General features: G+C 43.0%; 1 protein-coding gene across 1 annotated transcript in view; it reads left to right on the forward strand.

The window, feature by feature from the left end:
- The window catches only part of RRP15 (ribosomal RNA processing 15 homolog), a 167,564-nt gene that overhangs the window by 34,052 nt on the left and 111,443 nt on the right, over positions 1-22,069 (forward strand). Inside the window, exon 2 of the mRNA XM_085612936.1 lies at positions 1,189-1,448. Coding sequence (XP_085469062.1) covers positions 1,189-1,448 — 260 coding nt within the window. The remainder of the gene's footprint in view (positions 1-1,188; positions 1,449-22,069) is intronic.

Consider the following 22,069-nt stretch of genomic DNA (forward strand, 5'->3'; position numbering starts at 1 on the left):
ATACAAAGAAGGAAAGAAAAAGAGCATAAGTAAACAGATCACAAGTATTGCAGTAACGTACAAAGAAGATACGTTGAAAAATCAAAATTTAAATGTTTTATTACAGTGAAATACAATTAAGAATCAAACTCATTGTATACTTAAGAAAGGGCTCTATATAGTATCAAACTGATGTAGATTGTTGTTCAGTTTATACATCATTTCCTCAAAGTGAGCCCGCCAAACATATCTGCAAGCCAGGCATGAAGAGTTGGTTTAACATTGGTTCTCCAATAACGTAAAATATTAACTGCAGCTAAACAGAGCAGTGGAAAGCCGTTTAAAGGCATGAATGTAGAGATGCGTTTTTTCAGAAGTATCATGTAAAAGTGATAAATGCTTTGTGAGAGAGAAGTTAATAGAGGAATGTGCTTTAAGTAGTCTTCAATCTGAAGCCAAAATGTGCAAATATTGGGTCATTCCCACAGAATATGAACTATGTCACAGTCTGGTGTTCTACAGCTCAACAAACAATCGGGACTAAGTTTAGCTGAGTGTAATTTAGCTGGAGATTAGTGCCATCGATAGCCAATAGGTCTCACCTTTGGGACCTTATAAGTATTTAATTATGCAGCACAATATCCTTGGTGCAACATCAACTGTTGCATAGCTAAACACTTATAAGGTCCCAAAGGCGAGACCTATTGGCTATGCCAATGCTTGTTGTCAATGCTTGTGAACTTTGACATCTATGGAACTTATACTATTCGTGGCAAATATATTGGGACCTAGTCACAAACTGCATTTAGTAGTTCGTAACGTTGTACTGCTCATGTACTACAAAATACTATTAGCAAAACTATATGTGGAGACCTTCACTGCCTCCTCTTATGTTTTTTGGCTGAGATCTGTTTCCGTCGTGAATGTGGGAGGCACATGGGTGACTGGCTGAAAAATTGGGAACACTTCTAAATAGGAGGAATTTAGAGAAATTTAGAGAGAAGTGTATGTAGGGGCATGCTAAAAGAAGGCAACATTTGTATCTGTCATCCATTTTTCAGTTGCTTTTGTCGCTTTGCACTCCTACGTTCATTAACAAGCACTGGCAAAGCCAGTGCAAAAGTCAAACATATTTGCTTTTCCATTGCTTGTATTAAACTATTGTAATGAGCATAGCATGGTTTAATGTAATCTCTCCTTTCTGTTCAGATTCTGAAGGTGATTCAGATCTTGCAGAAGAGTTTTCGTCCGATGTGGAATCTGCAGACATTGAAAATGCTGCTAGTGATGAAGGGAGCCATCATGAAGCCGAAACCCAAGAATGCCCTGGTTCAGGCTGGGCTGATGCAATGGCAAAAATTCTAAATAAGAAGACCCCTGTCAGCCAACCCATCATATTGCTTAAAAACAAAAAACTGCAGCAGGAGAAGGAGAAAGAACGACAAGAAAAGTTGGAGAAAAGGAGGCAGGTGTGTGAATATAGATGCATTATGTTATTTTAAGCAGACTTCTTAGCGACTGAAAAGCAGAGCTCATGCAGCCCCGTAGAAAGCTATGCAGGAGCGAATGATTAATCTTTTATATTGTTTCTGATCTAGTTCTTGTGCATCTAAGAGCAACGTGATGAGTCTGTATTTGGTGTGTGTTGACTTAGTTTTTAAGCATTCCTGCATTCCTCAAGTAACAGCTCATCAAAATGTGCTTTAAAGCATTTTCTAAAAAGGTGTTTCCATTCAAGTATTTTTCTGTCGAGCGCATGCGCTGCTCTATGGGAGGCTTTTTGTGAGCACTCTAAACTTCTCTGTGTGGGTCAGACTCCTCCCACACATTGGATTGGCCTTTACATGTCTTTCAATAATGAAAGCACGTAAATGGCCAAAGGCGGGTGCATGTCCAACCTCTCCTCCAAAAGTTCGCTCTCGGGAGCCAGCAGCGGAGCGTAGGCTGGCAGCTACATACCTCCCTCGTCGTGGATCAGGTTACTAATTAAACACCGCGCCGCGCTTGTTTTGTTTGTGATGTCTTGTTTCTTTCTGTTGTCTCCTCGCAACTCGTGGGTGCACGGCGCCTCCAACCCAGTTCCCTTAATTTGCTTGTGCTTCCCTCAACACCTCTTGCTTGCCACTTCGGCGACCACGGCGCCATGGCTTATTTCCCCTTTCGAAAAAGCATTGGTGAGCGGTACCTGGAGATGTGTGAAATGTATTGTTTGTGAGGGAATAAAAAGGCTGCGCGGCACGTGTTCCTCACTTAACTCCTTTCTCTGCTTACTGTGTTTTAACTTCCAACTGCAATCCGGGACCACATTAAGTCAAGATGTGAAGTTTGAAACATTTAAAATTGCATCACTATTCATTTTTAGGTCTCGCCTGACCCAGCGCATGCGCTGGTCTGGCGAGACTTATTGAGAGGGCTCCAAAAAGTGCTACCAGGCCAACCTAGAGCTACAGTGCATGTCCGCTGGCGCGCGCGCCGTGCTTTACCGTAATTACTTTCACTTTTGCGGCCGCACGGCCGCTTTGATGTTTGATCGCGATTACTTTCACGGCCGCAGGGCCGCTTGGCATAGCCAATAGATCTTGCTTTTGGGACCTTATAAGTATTTAGTTATGCAACTGTTGCATGGCTAAACACTTATAAGGTCCCAAAGGCGAGACCTATTGGCTATGCCAATGCTTGTTTTTTTTCTTGAGGAGTCCCCCCCCCCCCCCCCCCTGCTTACTTGTGTCATTCAAGCACGCATACGTTCCTGCCGCAAGCTCTGCCCCTGCCTTCCACCGCTTTTCTCTGCGAGCCGCTCAGTGACAACCCCCGCAGTCAATGGAGCTGCACTGCAGCTGCCCCACCCCCGTACCTCTCTATGTGAACCTCCTGGCAGAGCTCACTTGCTCTCCCGGCTCAGTTTCTGTGGGATCTTCGTCAACGCTGGAAAGGTTAAGCTGGAACTTGGGAGAGTACTGGGATGGTTTTGAGGAGCAGGGGGAAAAGGGTTCTTGGTACCTAGGTAGCCACACACTAACCAGCATAACTGACCCTGGGTAAATGAGAACCCCAGTCCATAACCTTCACAGTTTTCTGGACCCCTCAACCAGCAATAAGCTCTCCCCGTAAGTTGAAGACAAACAGCTTATATCATTTTAAGTCAAAATGATCATTACACTTAACGACCATCTTCACCCGCATGCATGACCCTTAGTTGCCGGTCTGTCCCTTTTCAATGTTGCTGACAGACCTTGTTCGCTTCTCAACCATATCTCCACTCCTTTCTGCATCTCTCTCTCTCGTCCCTGACGGTAAGTGGTCTGTTACTTTTATGAAGTTCCTCCACTTTTACAAAAGCCGGCCCTTTTTAGGTCTCGCCTGACCCAGCGCATGCACTGGTCTGGCGAGACTTTTTGTGAGGGCTTAAAAAAATGCTGCCATGGCCGGCATAGAGCTACAGTGCATGTGCGCAAGCGCGTGCTTACGAGCAGAGGCTTTCCTCCTCATGCTCATTGAGCGTATCGCTCGCCGCGCTTGATTGCGAACGCAATCACTTTCACTTTCATGGCCGCGCGTGTACGATCGTGCGGCCAATGCTGGTTTCATTTCTCGTTGAGGTCTTCGTCGCTTTCCAGTATGCAAGCTTTCGCTTTCAACTATGGCAAACGGCAGCGCTCCCGGCCTGTGCTTCAAGCCCGGGACAAGAAAGGACAGTTGTTGAAAAAGAGGTTGTGCCTCAGTGTTCGTGTTAAGATACCACTTTTATTGCTGGTGAATTCTCAGACATATTGCTTTGAGGTCGAATGCCCAATAACACCCTAGCTCCATCACACAACCCTGGGGCACCTAGTTGTGTTGATAAATGCACTTTAAAACTTGGCTTGGATACAGGAGGGTGATTCGGAACACCCATTACTGGCTCTTAAAGTTGTCAGCCATTTTGGCGATGTTTGTTGTGACTATAGTATTCATCTTGCCTGTTTTGGACAGGTGTATGGTTTTGGGGACATCTCCTCTCTCTTGCACCTGCCACACTTTTGTGGTAAGTGGTGAGAATAAAATTCCACTTAATTACGAACCATCGCCAAAATAGTTTTATCAGATACCTAATGTCTTTTAGTGATCATTTTAGTATATTTGCTTACTGTTTTTTACATAGCGCTTCTTATCACATTTTTGATTTGCTAGATCTGTGAACAAAAGTGTTAATATTATCAAATTTACCGCCCTCCGAAGGATTTTTGTGAAGATTTGAATTTGTGACCTGCATATCGCCTCCGATGTCGGTGGTGAGCGTTTAACTCTTAAAAAGAGGACTACTTTTAGCAATGTATAGCTAGCTCCTCTAACCCAACCACATTAACAAAGTATGAAAAAAAAAAACACACGTGAGACATTTTCCGAACTGCTCTCGTGATGATTGTAGGGCAGGTCCAACTTGTTCCCTCCAGAAACAATACTGATTTTACTTTGCTCCGTAAACAGCAGTAAAAGTGAGCAGTGTGGCAGTTCCCTCCTCGCCCAGGGCAAATAATTTTTTTTAAAAATAAGGATATGGGCACATGCTGTACACTTCAGTTTACAATGCGCGAGAAAATAGTTTACTCCAATTATCTTCAGCCAGCCCAAGCAGGGCGTAGTGGGGTTGAAGAGTAGGTGTCGCAGCAAGACCCGAACTAGAAAAGGCATCTCATGGCCCCATAAACCACACAGAATCAGGCTGCCTAGAACCCTAGCCTCAAGTAGTTTGTTTTTTGCAGTGTTTTATACCCTAGGCATGATTTAGTCCATCCATATCACCGGGTTCCTTCAATTACTGGCTTCCTTCGGGTCGCCAAGTAAGTAAACCCTTGATACTAGCTTGGTTTACCAGCTCCACTTCTGTCATAATTAGTTCACCCTGCTACAATAGTTTCCTTGAGGCACGCAGCACCATTATTGTTTCCAACTCCTTCGTTTTCCTGATTGATTCATCTCTCTTCTACTTTATTCACCCAAGTTTTTTAATTGTATTGTTTTGATTCCGCTTCTCCTACGCTTGCGGTTAAACTAACAAGCATTGGCATAGCCAATAGGTCTCGCCTTTGGGACCTTATAAGTGTTTAGTTATCCAGTACAATATCCTTGGTGCAACAACATCAAGTGTTGCATGGCTAAACACTTATAAGGTCCCAAAGGCGAGACCTATTGGCTATGCCAATGCTTGTTCTGTTCATGTTTTGGGAGTAAGCCTAGCACCCCTCATCCTCCATTTCTGATGCCAAATGGAAGATAGCGCCCTTTTCCATCTGCCAAAATTAAAGAGGCTTGTGAGACACAGACAGTGTGTCCCTGTGTGAGAGGACCGCCACCTCCAGCGTGACCTGCTGCTGCCACCTCCAAGCGAGTATGTCTGCCCTGTCGTTATATCCTGTGCTCTATTAGTCCCCAACCAGATTTATGCAGCACCATATAAATGCCTATACTGCACTGCAATCCGCAATGGGCAGAGATGGGTTAATTAAGACTTCATCAGCACGTATGGTTTTGAGTAGCGTGTCCAATACAGCTGTCCTTTTAATCCGTGATTTACACTCCAGCATTTTTCATGCAAAAAATAAACTACAAATGCAATAACTCAGTGAAAAATAAAATTACGCATGGGTTGTTGATTTGCCTACTACAGCTCCAGCTCACATGTCCCATTTGGTTTAGTTGGTGTTATAAAACTAAATGTAACCCAATAGACCAATTTACACGTTTCATCACACAGAATGGTTCAAAAAGATACACCCTGAAAGGATTACGCCATCTTGGCCCACCCAGTCACTGGGCCTTCCTGCTTGAGGTTGTAGAAGACTTATGTGCTACTAGTTTTACTTCCCATGATGGCAATACCTTTGTTTAAAAAAAAAAAAAAAAAAAACGTAATGTATCTTACAACTGCAATACTGGCTCAGCAGCCGTCACTGCTTAATGCGAAATACAAACCTGTCTAGCCACTGTACAAACAGTGCAAGCACAAATACAAGCACCTCCATCATGTCCTGGTGCGCTAATTCTACTGCCACGGTGGGAATCGTATTCAAATTCAGCCTTTCACACTACTTTCCTGCATTCTAAACAAAGTCTAAGTCCCATACGTAGTGATAAGGTTTTAATAATACAAGTAGTCAGTCAGACTTCCCCACCAAAGGTATGCCCTGCATTTTTCCTCTCTACAGCTCCATCTTGTCTCTCTGTACCCATCCCTCTCTGAGTTCTAGAAAGCATCTATTGTCCCTGTCTCAGCCTCGCCGGTCTACCTTCGCTGCCTGCAGTATCTCTTTTTCCCCTGCATTCTATAACTATCTAGCTACTGTTAGCTCATTATTTGGCATTCCTGGTCATCCAGTTGCTCAGGCTAGATTTGTTTCATTCCACACTGGTTCATGACCGCATTGTATAGCTATTTAATCACTGGTGGCACAACACCCAGAATAATGTGCTGCATGGCTAAACACTTAAAAGGTCTCAAAGCCGAGACCTATTGGCTATGCCAATGCTTGTTTTTGCCTGGGACCAACTTTTCATATGAAAGATGAGAGTTTTGTCTCTTAATGAAAGGCTATTGAGCAACCAAAAGGGAGGGTCCCCTACTTGCTCTCACACCACTACTGTTGCACACATTGGTTACATGTGTGGAAATATCATCTCACCCAGGCCCTCCTCTTCTGCTGAGTGGACTACGCTCTGTACACAGGGATCGCAGTTCACCTCCGACAACGAATACATGCCATACAGAAAGCCGCAGCCGGACTTGTCCTGGATCTCCCTAGACAAACTCACATCACCACCTACCTCAGCGAACTCCACTGGCTCCTTGCACAGAAAAGATGCCAGTTCAACCTCCATGCATACAGGGCCTGACACAACTGCGGACACACCTGCTTGAACTACTGCCTAGAATTCTATCAGCTGCCCAGACACCTCTGCTCGGCATATCTCTCGCTCTAACCCTTACCTCTGCATCCAACATAGGTCGCTCATGCTCCTAGCTAGCAGCGAAGACCTGGAACGAGCTACCCTTTCATCTACGGGTCTCTTTATCTCTTACAGAGTTACGGAAGTCCATGAAGACCTGGCTATATGGCTAATCAACTAGACCCTTCCAGCTCCTGTATACCCTCACGGGTGACCATTAGCGCTTAACAAATCTACTGATTAATTGATCTCCAAGACCACTGGATCGGAGACAGCTGAATGCTGGGCTGTGCAAGGCCCCTGCTTCCATAGGAAGGCGAGGGGATGTATCTCAACACGTTGGCTGTGACTGCATACTTCCAGTAAGAAGGGAATTTCCAATCAGCTTCTAAAGATGGCTCTCCTCCTTGTAGGTGGGCACGGCTCCTGTTATCTAGTCACTGTTTACTATGAAAATGTCTTTTTATTTAAGGTTTTACCATTTGTAAACCTCACAGCAGAGAGCCTATTTAAGTGCATGGTTTTGCAAGCTATGACTTAACTGGTCTAAAATAGCTTCAAGGCACGTGTGGAGCACATTAAAATGTAATTACCTTTTAGTGCTAGAGGCACATTTTACTATATTATGAATTGTATTTGTTTAATTTAATCAAGGTTATTTAATCATAAAATCAAGGCCATTACCTTCCAGGACTCCAGTCTTTGAAATATTTCAATAAGTACAGAAATCGGCAGCAAGTACATCATTAGCAGTGAACATCCTCACTAGCAACCACACCATGTTTATCAGACACTGGCCATTGTGTCTTTATTTGGCCAAACTGTGTTGGTGTTATCCAGAAAAGAGGGCATTGATAATGGAGGGAATTCAGTGCTTGAAGGCGAAATAAGGAGTCAAGGAATGAAGTAACGACCAGACATTGAAAAAATAAATAAAGTACATAAGGGCGGCTCAAAGAAATAAAGCAAAGGATGGCGTAATGAGGTAAGCATGGAAAAAAGGGAAGAACCAAGAAGAATCTTGGAGGAAGGTTGAAATCAAGGCCAAAATTATTGAAAGAAGGGATGAAGGAAAGTATAATGATATGGGTGAAGAAAGCCAAGAGTAAGGAGGGAATAAATTGAACAACTACTGCAGGAAGAGACATGCTCTGTAGAACCCGCTTGACAACCGGAAGACTGAGTTTTACAATATTATTTTAAAACCGTATGCACATCTTCCATGTCTCTTCTTACTTGATTGCTGGTCTCTGTCACATGTCTTTTTCTTTGGAAGATTTAGAGCATTTTTCCTATCCATCTACACTTCCTTCACCTTTTACCTTGTTCTAAAGTTGCACGCAGTAAAAGACATTGTAGCCACTACATGGTGTGAAGCTGCTTTTTTCCTCACTTACCTTACATGGCATATTGTCACTGTTTGGAACCACCTTCATCCCGGTCATATCTTCCAGCTAAGATGCCATCTTAGACAGCACTGAATGTCTCCGGTGTCTTGAACCCTGGGTCAATTTCGGTATTTTCCAAGTCGCCCCTACCTTTTCGCATTATTGAAGGTCATGGACGGATGCGGCACCAGTCCCCCTACTGAAAACAGCAGTCAGTTGTATATTTGAATGTGTACATCTGGCTGTGTTCACGAATTTTCTTAACTCGGGATATCTGACACTGCTGTGTAGAGCAGAAGCATGGGATAGGAGTGGTGTCGGGCACAGAATAGGGTGATGAGTGGGCTTGATTGAGGAAAAGAAAGGTAGTCGTGCAGGAAGCCCTGCATAACCCTTAAAAACTACTAAAAGTATTGAGCAACTTTTCTGCTTCTTTTGTTTGAGACTCCTATGTGTTACCCATAAGTAATATTTCTATGGGTTATTCTAACACATAGGTTTACTGCTCTTTTCTCCCATAGCATGGGCTGATCTTTTCAAGGGATGAACACTCTACACTCTACGCCACGACGCCTCAGGGCAGCAGTGCGCTTTACAAGACACATACATTTACATTTACATTTACTCTGCTAAACTGTTACAAAACAGAGTGCAACTACTGTAATCCAAGGTGTATATTTGCAAGTGCTTTGAGAGCGAAGAGTATTCCACTGCACAAAAAATATTTATTTTGAGCCAGTCTCTAGGTCTGCTTGTCTCCTGAGAATATCTGGCCCTAGGAATATCTTTTGCAATGTCCGTAGCTCATTAGCATCAGTATGTTCCACCGGCTCCAATTTTTAGGTCTGATGTAAGCCAGGACGTTTTGATTTTACTAAATTTATATGTGTAATATACTTACATGGGCTATCATCCAGCCTTCGTCATCTATTGGGATGTTATTGTGTAATTCACATTTTTAATCTGCCAACTTAAACATATAGCATAGGGTAGTAGGTCAGCCCACTTCAGCCACAGGCTAACTTCACTATGAATGATGGCATTCTGCCCTTTCACAAGGAGCACATACACACACAACGAGGTCCCCCTAAGTCCCAGGAGCTACTGTGGTAGTTTGCCTTTTTGAGACCATAAAATACTTGGTAGCATCCCCAACAATAACGTTTTACAAAAACCATGCCCAACAAGCACTGATAAAGCTAAAAGTCTGATGGTCCACACCAGACCCATTGGCTTTGTCTGTGCTTGTTTATTTTGTCAAGATAAATAGGAACAACAAGAGAGCGAGGAAAAGAAAAACTTGTCCTCTTCCCCAATAAATTTGACAAAACAAAATGGACAAGTTTTTATGATTCAAAGCAAACTTTTTTTGCTGTCATTTTTGCAGTAAACGTGAAAGGAGAGAGAGCACAACTGCTGTGAAAGAAACCCCTCACCCACCTACCTAGTAGGTGGCATGCTTCATCATCGGGGCCCAACTGGATTGTCTAACACAATCAAGCTGTGCTACAACGCCTGGATTACAGCGGAGCAGGATCTTGAGCAGAAAGTGGCGTGCTATGTGAGATGTGTTTATAGGTTAAAAAAGTCTCTGGGAGATACCCTATGGAAAGACTTTTATTATAAGGGTCCCAGGACTAATGTAAAAAAGTTATGCGGGATATATAATTAGGAATGTTATTTTCCTGATATCCCTTGTAAATAAGGTCAACTAGTTTCAGCCTTCCGGATGGTTCTAGAGGCTTTCGTCAGGACCAGAAAACAGTGAATGGCCATATAAACAAGGTATAGGCCACGTGTAAATATCAGCACACACCCTAAAGTGTGCTGTGAGTGTAGTGGTAAGGTACTCACAGTATCTCCGTTTGAGATTACCTGAAAATGAAAAGTTAATTTAGATATGGAGAGCAGTTGTGAATCATGCATATATACTAGATGCATGCTCCTTTCAACTAAAGGCTAGTGATCTGGAGCCAATGATTTTGTGGGTGTGCACGAACACTATAAAGGCTTGCGTGGCTACAATGTGCCCCAATAGTGTAAACATACACAGGGGATCCGTGAGTGAATAGATATCGTAATATTGGGGCACACGGTGCGCATAATCTTTATCAATTGTGTGCGTGCCAATGGCGCAATCATACATGTATTGCACACACTAGGTGTGACTATGCAAGTCATGAAAAAACACAGGGGGCCAGTATGCTAAGTGGCCAAGTGCGCGTGCAGCATAGTAATTATTTGTTGACATGGTGGCGTATATTAACATGGTGTCCAGTATATGTGGAGTTCAACAAACAGACACAAATAAAAATGAAAATAAAATACAAACAACAGCTTAAGTGACAAACAACATGAAAAGCGGTCTCACTTGAATAGAGAGGTAGTTATGCCTCTGGGATTTGATCGCCGTGTGACTCTCCGCTTGACCTTAATGAAAAGGAAAGGTAATGGCGGGGAGAATTGTTTGTAAAACGCCTAGCGGTATCGAGCAATACCGTAACTGGTTGAATCGGCGTAACTTTCTGGGTCTAGACGGAAACTTAATAGGTCGTTCAACATTAACCCATCCTTGTCTAGTACTCACAGTTGTCAGGGAGGAAAGGTCCGAGGTACCTAGGTCGGTGATCGGGTCCGCTTGTTCAGCACCGAAATGAAAATGGGGAGTGGTTAAAGAAGAAGGCGGACAGGATGTCACGTGGTGCGGCTCTGAAAGACTAGAGCGCCGTGTCTGCGAGTGGTGCAGACGGAGCCTATGTGTAATGGAAATAGAAGAAAATGAATGAGTAAATAAGATAAAGTGTTACTCGATGTCTCGTGTTGAAGGTTCCTGGTTAAAACAACACGAAAGTTAAATTAAAGATAAGTTAAAAATATGTATTTGCGTCCCTCTGTGGTGTAGCTGAACAGTGTTAGTAAATACATGGCTGCATACGGGACCTGGTGGGGAGGGTCAGAGCTACGAGCCCCATGGTGTATATAATATCATATCAGGCATGTGCTTGTGTGACTCAATACGGGTCGATCTATGCCTGTATGTTAAAAGAAATGCATAGGAGAGAGGATGGAGAGAGTTTAGAGGAAGGATAATAGCTAGCTCATAGAACTGTGTTTTGAGTTCTAAGTGTAGGGGTACTGTACACTGTGTACAGATCAGAGGGTAGATACAGCGAAAAAGGTGGGAGTCTGCACAGGGTCAGAAATGGGTGCACAAGACTAAGCACATCATATATTGCAGGCTAGTTAGAGAGTGATCGAATGTAGTAATTATTTTAGTTACATTTGCTATCATCATTACCGATGTATGCTGTTCCAGGGTACATTATCATTAAGTCCTGAGATGTGGGTTGAAAGTCTATATACCCAGCGTTGTTCTTTTTCGAACAAACGTTCCTGGATGTCGGTAAGGTTTGGCTCAAGTTGTTCAATTATGACCCACGACATGTCGTTGGTTGTATGCCCCTTGGCTAAATAGTGTTCCGTGAGTTTTGTCGTGCTGCGTTTGCAGCGGATGTTACTGCGATGCTCGCAAATTCTGATTTTGACCTTTCTGGTGGTCATCCCGACGTATCGTAATTTGCAGGGGCATGTGATAAGGTAGATGACATTTGCCGAATTGCAGTTGGTATGTTTCATAATTGTCCAGACTTTGTCTTGTTCAAGATGTAGGGTTTTGGTGGATTGGGTAAGGTGGCAGATGCTGCAGTTGCCGCACGGATAGTGGCCTGTCACTTCTGGTAGTCCCCATGCATTCAGTACTGTGCTAGGAGTACTTAGAGTCTTTTTCGGTCTGGTCGGCATTAGACTGTCTCTGAGGTTATGTGACCTTTTGTAGGAAAATAGGGGTTTTTCCCATTGTAGCTTGCCCGAGGTTATAATTTTCCAATTATTTTGTATCAGTTTGGCTACTTGGTTTGAGATGGAATTGAAGGTAGTTACACATGTAAGTGGTATGGTAGTTGACATGTTCGCCTTTGGTTCCAGTAGACCTTCACGGTTTTGATTTCTGGCTCTTTTTTGCGCTTTGTGAATGACTTTGTTAGGGTATCCACGGTTTTGGAGTTTTGTAGTCAATTCTTCTGATTGTTTTTTAAAATCTTTAAGTTCGCTGCAGTTTCGGCGCAATCTGAGGTATTGACCAAATGGCAGATTGTCCCTCAGAGGCCTGGGGTGGAAACTCTGGAAGTGTAAAAGAGAATTTTTAGCTGTTGGTTTAAAGTGGGTTTTAGTCAAGAGTATTCCATTTCGTGCTTCAATCTCCAAGTCTAGAAAGGTAATTTTGGTGTTGCTTATGGTGTGAGTAAATCGTAGGTTTGGGTCAAGTGTGTTAATCCAGTTCAGGAATTCGTTGAGTTTTTGGTTGTCACTTGTCCATATTAAAAATACATCGTCGATGTACCTTTTGTAGAAGGTGATGTCCTGAGTGTATGTTGATTGAGGATTGAAGATATGTAAATCTTCGAAATTGGACACATACAGACCCGCTACACTGGGAGTGAAGGTGCTCCCCATAGATGTTCCGTACTGTTGGAGGAAGAGGGTGCCCTCATATTCAAAAAAATTGTCTTTAAGGGCTATTTCCGCACATTCCATTACGAATGATTTTGGGGTGTTATAATCCCAGATTGTTTTGTCGAGGGAGGTGCGGATGACCTCTAGGGTATCATCTTGGGGTAGGTTGGTATAGAGGCTTTCTATGTCTAGACTTACAAGGATGGATGTAATAGGGTTGAACTCTAGGTTGTTAATTTGGTTCAGTAAGTCTTTAGTGTCTTTTAAGTAAGCTGGAGTCGACTGAACTATAGGTTGTAGATAGAAATCGCAGAAGCGGGACAGGGGTTCAAGCAGTGAACCTATTCCGGAGACAATGGGTCTGCCCGGAGGTGGTGTTTTGTTTTTATGTATTTTTGGAATGGTGTAGAAGTATGGAATGGTTTTACCACCTGAGGTGAGAAATGATGCTTCTTGTTTACTGATGTGGCCATTAGATTCAGCTTCGTGAACCATGATGTCAATTTTGGTCTTAACTCTGTTTGTGGGATCTTCGTCCAGTATTCTATAGTTTTTTGGATCATCTAGGAGGCGTGTACATTCCAGATGGTAAGCATTTCGGTTCTGAATGACTATCCCTCCACCTTTATCAGCTGGTTTAATGATAATGTCTCTGTTGTTTTTAAGACTTCGGATGGCATTGAACTGTTGAGCTGTAGTGTTGTTGAATACTTTATTCTCATGAGTATTCTCTATGCCTTTGTATATCGCTTGTTCGAAGGCGATGAGTTCCGCTGGTGTTGTGTGGGGAGGGGGAATGAAAGTTGATTTCAATTTGAGGGTGGTGTCGCCCTTTTCTTCTTGTTGTGACTCCTTAGTAGGTGAGTTTTCAAAGAAAGCTTTGAGTTTAAGTTTGCGAAACAATTCTGAAAATTCGCAATGCAATTTGAATTTATCAAGTTTCTCTGTAGGTGAAAATCCAAGGCCTCTGTTCAGGACCTGTTCCTCTGCTGTTGTGAGAGTGTGGTTTGATAGATTGGTTATTAGGCTCTGCTTGTGCTCGGCTGGGGTTCCTTTGTCCTGCTGCGTGTGTTGGCACTCGGGTTCTGGTTGTCTTCCCAGTGTACTTGGCCTCTTCGTGGGCGTCTTCCGCGTCCCCTCTGGCCTGATCCTAAAAAAGGAAACCGTTGATTGGGGTTGCCAAATTGGGGTGGGGGTTGTTGAAATTGTGGGTTCCAGCCGTAGAACATTGGTTGAGTCATAGGCGGGAAAGGAGCCGGATAATTGGGTACCATTCCTGGGTGCATATTGGACCATGGTTGTTGCCAATGTGTGTTTCTTCCTCTCCCTCTTCCTCGTTGTCTGTTTGTATAGTAACCTTTTTCTGATCCCGAGCTCTCATTACTGCCACCGCTGTGTATTGAGGATCCCTCTTCTGATGATATGGAGTGGTTTGATCTCGTAGGGGTTTTATAGTCTGCATCTGAATATGGATATGTTTTGACATATGAAAATTTCTTCAAGTCTTTTTGAAATTGTTGAATCTTGGATTGTGTAAGTTCTTCTTTGTAGTCTGCTATTTCTTTATTGACCTCCTCTAGTCTTTTCTTATATGAGGTTAGTGTAGTTTTGAAGTGCTGTTCAGTTGCCTGGATCTCAATCAGGATGGCATCTGAAAGTCTTTTTGCTGTTTGGATTATCAGAATGATCCAGTCTCTTGTGCAGTGCCATGCAATTTGTGCCCAGTCTTTACGGAATGCTGCATCATCCAGAAAAATGCGTGGCGCGTTAGTTACTATTAGGCCTTTTGGGGCTGTGTTGGAACGCAAATATTCAGTAAGTATAACCCCGTGTAGTATTGTTCTGATGCGTGTTCTTTTTTTCTCAGAAAGATTTTCCCAATCGGCGCTCTGAGAAATAGTTTGTGCCACGTTGAAGTCAGCTAGTAGTGCAGCTAGTAGTGCACCACTCGCAGACACGGCGCTCTAGTCTTTCAGAGCCGCACCACGTGACATCCTGTCCGCCTTCTTCTTTAACCACTCCCCATTTTCATTTCGGTGCTGAACAAGCGGACCCGATCACCGACCTAGGTACCTCGGACCTTTCCTCCCTGACAACTGTGAGTACTAGACCAGGATGGGTTAATGTTGAACGACCTATTAAGTTTCCGTCTAGACCCAGAAAGTTACGCCTATTCAACCAGTTACGGTATTGCTCGATACCGCTAGGCGTTTTACAAACAATTCTCCCCGCCATTACCTTTCCTTTTCATTAAGGTCAAGCGGAGAGTCACACGGCGATCAAATCCCAGAGGCATAACTACCTCTCTATTCAAGTGAGACCGCTTTTCATGTTGTTTGTCACTTAAGCTGTTGTTTGTATTTTATTTTCATTTTTATTTGTGTCTGTTTGTTGAACTCCACATATACTGGACACCATGTTAATATACGCCACCATGTCAACAAATAATTACTATGCTGCACGCGCACTTGGCCACTTAGCATACTGGCCCCCTGTGTTTTTTCATGACTTGCATAGTCACACCTAGTGTGTGCAATACATGTATGATTGCGCCATAGGCACGCACACAATTGATAAAGATTATGCGCACCGCGTGCCCCAATATTACGTTATCTATTCACTCACGGATCCCCTGTGTATGTTTACACTATTGGGGCACATTGTAGCCACGCAAGCCTTTATAGTGTTCGTGCACACCCACAAAATCATTGGCTCCAGATCACTAGTCTTTAGTTGAAAGGAGCATGCATCTAGTATATATGCATGATTCACAACTGCTCTCCATATCTAAATTAACTTTTCATTTTCAGGTAATCTCAAACGGAGATACTGTGAGTACCTTACCACTACACTCACAGCACACTTTAGGGTGTGTGCTGATATTTACACGTGGCCTATACCTTGTTTATATGGCCATTCACTTTTTTCTGGTCCTGACGAAAGCCTCTAGAACCATCCGGAAGGCTGAAACTAGTTGACCTTATTTACAAGGGATATCAGGAAAATAACATTCCTAATTATATATCCCGCATAACTTTTTTACATTAGTCCTGGGACCCTTATAATAAAAGTCTTTCCATAGGGTATCTCCCAGAGACTTTTTTAACCTATAAACACATCTCACATAGCACGCCACTTTCTGCTCAAGATCCTGCTCCGCTGTAATCCAGGCGTTGTAGCACAGCTTGATTGTGTTAGACAATCCAGTTGGGCCCCGATGATGAAGCATGCCACCTACTAGGTAGGTGGGTGAGGGGTTTCTTTCACAGCAGTTGTGCTCTCTCTCCTTTCACGTTTACTGCAAAAATGACAGCAAAAAAAGTTTATTTTGTCAAGATCCCTGTATTCATTTAAGAAAATATATATTTTATCACTGTCCCAAAAGTGGAATGAAGTAACCTATTCAGTTTCCAATATTTTTTTACATTTCTCTTTAAAAAGATGCATGTAAAACGTGAAAAGTGCACATTTTGTGCATGCGCCTCCATCTGTGCCAGGCTCTGATCTTTCTATGCATAGGCTCCTCAGTTCTACCCATGTGCCAAAAAACTCGGACGGGAACTGCTTACTGTGATGATTTTCTTTTCTGTGTTTTTTCAGGGTTGATGCTTAACTTTAGTTTGGTGTATCTGTGTGTTTTTGCATGGATATCTACTTGGAACGTTGTGTTTTTATTTTTTATTTTAAAGTGTTTGCTTTGCAGACACAGCTAAAGACCAGTATTAAAATATGCATAATTTGTGATAAACCGGTATTGGTGGCTAGCCCCCATCGTAACTGCTGACATTTGCTGTTGGAATCCTTTGGGCATGGTGTAGTTGGGATAGAACTGAGGTTTCTTTCAAGCTCTCTGCACTTAATAAAGATAATTGAGGATCTTGTATGAAGACTACAATTGACTTAATCTGCAGAAAGGATGCACTAGTACGAAGAAATGTCTTCCTGGCAGTGTTGGGTGTACAAAGCCTTTCTTTACAGATGTAAAGGCGTCTCCTAGTCTAGGCCCTTTCAGCTCTAGTCCTCAATTTAGTCCCATTTGCATTGGAAAAAAGAACCATTTGAAGGAAAAATTGCAACATTGAGAATTAAGTTATACTGTAACTCCTCGTCTCCCCTAATAAAAGCTATTATTGTACTGGAGAAGCTTCTCAACCACTGTTTGCACTTAAACAGAACTTGAACATCATGGGTTTTATTAGTATCTGGGCCGTTGGTTTGCACTAGATTACTGGGGTTGTTGCAAAATCCCTTAACTTTCAGGAAGAGGTCAGCTTCTTCCAGGATTCTGCAATGTGTAATCTGCTAATTTCCCCCTGATTGCTATGATCTAGCCAAATGTTGCAAGATACTGTTGATCTTAAGCTCAACTGGTCCAAAAGCGAGGGAGTGGAAATTCTCTACATTACCTAATGATGCCTGGCATAACTAACGCTGTTCATGTTTTTGCAGCATTTGATCAATAAACCTACATGAAAGGTGGCTTGCAATTCTTTACCTACAGCATGCACCAAGCAGGCTGTGGTAGTGACCTTGGTTGTTGGTTTCCTTGTTACCATGAGAATATGATGCTTGTTTTGCTTAATTATTTCACAGCCAATGTTTTCGGTTGGCGAGCACTACGGTAACGCCAGAATGTGTAAAATGTGTCCACTTTAAGCAACCTTTAGTGTGATATTTCATGTTTTAGTAAGTTGTCTGTAGTGTGCATTTTTCTCCTCAAATCAAGCTGTGCTATTTTCCCCTGTATGTTGTACAATATCATAAATAAATTTACTATCTAAAATTATGTATGGACCAAAAATAAAGTATTTTATAGAATTGTTAAACCAGTTGGCTGAATAGGTGATGAAGTTTTTTTCAAGGAGTGTGGTCATAGTCTCATAAATTAAACGTGGTGTTTAGAGATGTGGATCATGAAAGGCATTGAGGCCCAACTGTAACACTATTGCCATGGGTACAAGCATGCAAATATAAACAGTTGTGGTAGCATTTTCCTGGTGATAAAAGAATATGCATCAGTGCTTTAGAAGTACAAACAACACTACAGCTGTGCGTAAAGAGTTGGTGAACAGAGCCCAGCTGTGTTAAATTCAAAGCTGGAGAGTTGCATGCAGAATGAATAGTTAAATTACATACGATGTGAGATAATGTATGAAAGAATGACCATCAGAAATAGGATGCATTGGGTACCCCCTGTGGCCCCGTAATGTTGTCCTTGCCTGACTTTGAGAAACCTTACTTGTGTATTATCTGTTTTCTTTCTGTACTTGAGGGGTCTCCAACCTTTCGATTAATAGGAGCAATGTTCAATGAAAACCTAATTTACTAACATTATTAGAATTTTAATAGTAACCACATCAGACAAGATCACATTATTGGGCACCACAAGATTGCCAGTATTGATCACTTCAGTGCAACAGGAACAGTTGCCAACAGTAATGTGAAAAATACTTTGTCAATGTGGCATGGCTTTATATTGGCACCAAGTCATTATTGATACTAGTAATATATCTCCCCAATATGGCCTGATTCATCACCGAAATAGCTTTAAATGCATTTTTAAAGTCACCAAACTTCAGCTTTTGAGTTCTGAGAGCATGCACAGTTTTGTCTTGGATACACACTTTTCAATTTTGGTATAAATGTATTAATTCAACCAAGTAAAAGCTTCTAATTTAGTATCCTGGGATGCACACAGGAGAGCTACTTGCAGGTAGCTGAAGAGCTACCTGCAACTTATGAGCTACTCGTTGGAGAAGCCTGCTGTAATATTTTATCCTTTCTAATATCAATGATGGAAGCCTGCTTATTTGCATGTACGTATACCTTTCATTTTGTTCTACCTTCTTCCGTTGCACCAAGTCCCATAACTGTGGTGTGTACTTAGTCCAGTCAGTACTGAAAGGGAAACCAAAATCGCACTGGGAATGAGCAACGGTGTAACATCCATCCTGCTGGAGATGGGATCCACATGTGGAAACGTGCAAGCAATTTACACATTACTTCTTGGTCATGTCCTTGTCGCATCTCTGTGTGTTCTTAGTGGCCATGGTAAAAAGCTGCACTTAACAAGAACTATTGTAATTCATTGTTTAAATATTGAAGAAGAACCCAATTCTACTGGAAAATTCCTTTATATTTTAGGATGAAGATTATGGTATGTCATCATCTTTTGACACTGTAGCCTTAAAGCACTCCACAAAAGGTTCTTATAAATAATACTCTCTAAATGTTACTGTCCTCATACCTATACTATTGTATCACCGTGGCCTGTAAATGCTGTTTAGTACTGTGCATAGGATTCTCTATCTCTTTAATACATCTCCATGCTATCTGTTATTTTTGATCTTATACTACACACTTTGCTACATCTTTCTGTTAGATTTTTCATTTCCTTTACCGTGCAATTGCCTGTATTTGAATTCCTGTCTCCTGGAAGTTAGTCAGCTTATATTCATCCGTATTTGCTTTTTATCTGTTGACTTTTCATTTCCTGTACCTCACCATTTTTTGAGCCGGCTTGCTGTGCCGCTCTCTCCTTTCCTGCCTGTTTGCCACATCGCCATTCAGCACCCTTCCCAGGATCTAGTTAATGGAGGACTCCGCAAGGGGGCACCAGAGGCAAGCCCGTCCGCAGCCATCAGCATCTAGACTGCACCCTCCACCGACCCCAGAGAACTACCACCCCATCTCGCTACTTCCCTTCCCCACCAAAGTCATCGAGAAGGCCATCAACCGACAACTCACCGAACACCTAGAGAACAACAACTTGCTGGACACCTCCCAGACCGGCTTCTGCGTCATCCACACCGAGACGGCCCTGATCGCTGCCACCGATGACATCAGAACCATCCTCGACCGAGGAGACACAGCGTCCTGATCCTCCTCAACCTCTCGGCAGCGCTCAAAACTGTATCCCACTACACCCTTATAAAGTGACTCTGCCAAATCGGGATCCAGGGAGATGCCCCAAGATTGATCACATCCTTCCTCACAGGACGAACCCAGAGAATGCGCCTGCCACCCTTCATGTCCGAACCCAAGAGCATCATTTGCAGCGTCCTGCAAGGTTCATCCTGGCCAATATTGTCAGAACCCATGACCTCAACATCATATTCTACGCAGACGACATCCAGCTCCTTCTCTTGCTCTAAGAATACCCCTCCACCACAGGACCAACTTCCACAACTGCATGACCAGCATCACTGACTGGATGAAGACTAAACTGCCTGAAGCTCAGCACGGACTAGACTGAAGTGCTGATCTTTGGAAACAACACCTCGCAGTGGAGCAACACCTGGTGGCCTTCCAGACTTGTACCCACAGACCAGGCCCACAACCATGGGATAATTTTCGACATCAAACTCTCCATGAAATGCCAGATCAGCGCTGTTGCCTCCGCATACTTCCACACCCTTTGCATGCTCTGAAAGGTTTCCAATTGGCTCTCTGCTGACACCATGAAAACTGTCACTCAAGCCCTAGTCACCAGGCGGTTTCATCACAGCAACGCACTCTATGCAGGAATCACTACCCACTCCTAAAGAAACTCCAGGCGATATAGAACTCAACTGCAGACTCATCCTCCACCTCCCCAAACGGTCCCACATCACCCCCCACCTCAGGAACCTCCACTGGCTCCCAATCCAGAAAAGGTGCCAATTCAAGATGCTGATACACGCCTACAAGGCCCTCTAGGTCCAGCATACATCAACCACCGCCTGAACTACCACCAACTCTGCAGACACCTCTGCGCCGCCTCCCTGGCCGACACTCCCTGCATCCGTAAAGGCAACAGCAGAGAACACTCCTTCTCTTGCCTTGCTGCTAAGTCCCGGAACGGCCTTCCCCCTCCACCTCTGAACGTCCTTCTTTCTCACAGAATTCAGAAAGGGACTCGACATGGCTGTTTGACTGATTACACTAAGAACCTAGTGCCCGGATACCCTTGCAGGTGATTAACCGTGCTGTAGAAATCCTGATTGATTGATCTTTGCCTCCTGTACTGCAAAAAGGAGAGACTAGAAATTGGTTGTGGGCTCCATGAACTGGTCTCCACAAGAAACAACGCCTGAGAACTCCTCAGTGTGAACTGTGAATCAACCGAGTCACTTGCCCATTATTTCTTGGAATGTGGCTGGGATTGTTGGGTGTTTCGAATATATGGGCGGTAGATGGACTGAAGAACAGTACTGATGTAAGGTGTTTGCAGTAGATTTGGTGCCTACTTGACTTAGGGTTTATTGATCTTTTACTTTGTAACCAGAACAAACAAGGGACCTCCTACCTAGGCAGGAGGGAGGATACAATACACTGCTCTAGATTGCCAGAAAATGCACGTGTAAAATAGTTTTAGAGAAAAGGGATATCCCGTTAGCAGTAGTAGTCTCTAGATGCTCACCAAAAAAAGTAACTCTGTGATCATCAACATGTACATCCCATGAGCAAAATTAGAAAGGATTAGATCTTTAGTAGTTTGTTTTCTTCACTACACTTATTAATAAAGCGATGCTGTAAAATGCCCATTGTGGTCATGGGAGATTTTAAGGGCTGGCTTTTTGGAAATGAAAATGTGTGGTCTGATCCCTTGGAGGTTCCTGTAGGTCTCTTTACTGGTGGAAGAGGTACTCTGTTTTATGAACATCTAATGAGCATACAATTTTTACCTGGATTAACAAATTGATGTTTTTGGGCTATTGACTTTATCATTTTTTTAACTGCCATTTGAGAAGTGTTGACAGCTGTTCCGGGAGAGTAGGCTATTTATTGTATATAGAGCTGAATTCTGGAACATCGTTTTCAATTGATTGCCTGTCGAAATTGAACTCTGGTATTGCTTAACCATCCCATATACACTGCTTGACTCTCCTCGGGACATAGTGTAGGTTTAGGAGGACGTGCAGAAGAATTTGTGATTATTGGAGTAATATTTCGACCCTGTATAATTTTTCTAATTTAGTAAATCTATTACGGTTAGACAGAACTAGTGGCGAGTGGAGCTTGATAACTCCTGAATAAGTTGATTCCTCATTTTTTTGTTATGTATTTGTCCAGTTCTACTTCGTCTGAGAACGTTCTACCTGAATCAGATGTCTACATCCTTTGTTATGTAAGATTATGTGTATTTGTAAAGTGCGCTATCACCAGCAAGGGTATCCTGGCTTTGAGCAGGAGTGTGTGCCTACTCCTACCTATGGTAGGTTGGTTAATTAAAAAGCCAGGTCTCCAGATTCTTGCAGAATTCAAGAAGAGAGAGGGAGTCTCTG

Source organism: Triturus cristatus, chromosome 6 (assembly GCF_964204655.1).
Source record: "Triturus cristatus chromosome 6, aTriCri1.1, whole genome shotgun sequence".
In the NCBI taxonomy this organism is placed as follows: Eukaryota; Metazoa; Chordata; class Amphibia; order Caudata; family Salamandridae; genus Triturus; species Triturus cristatus.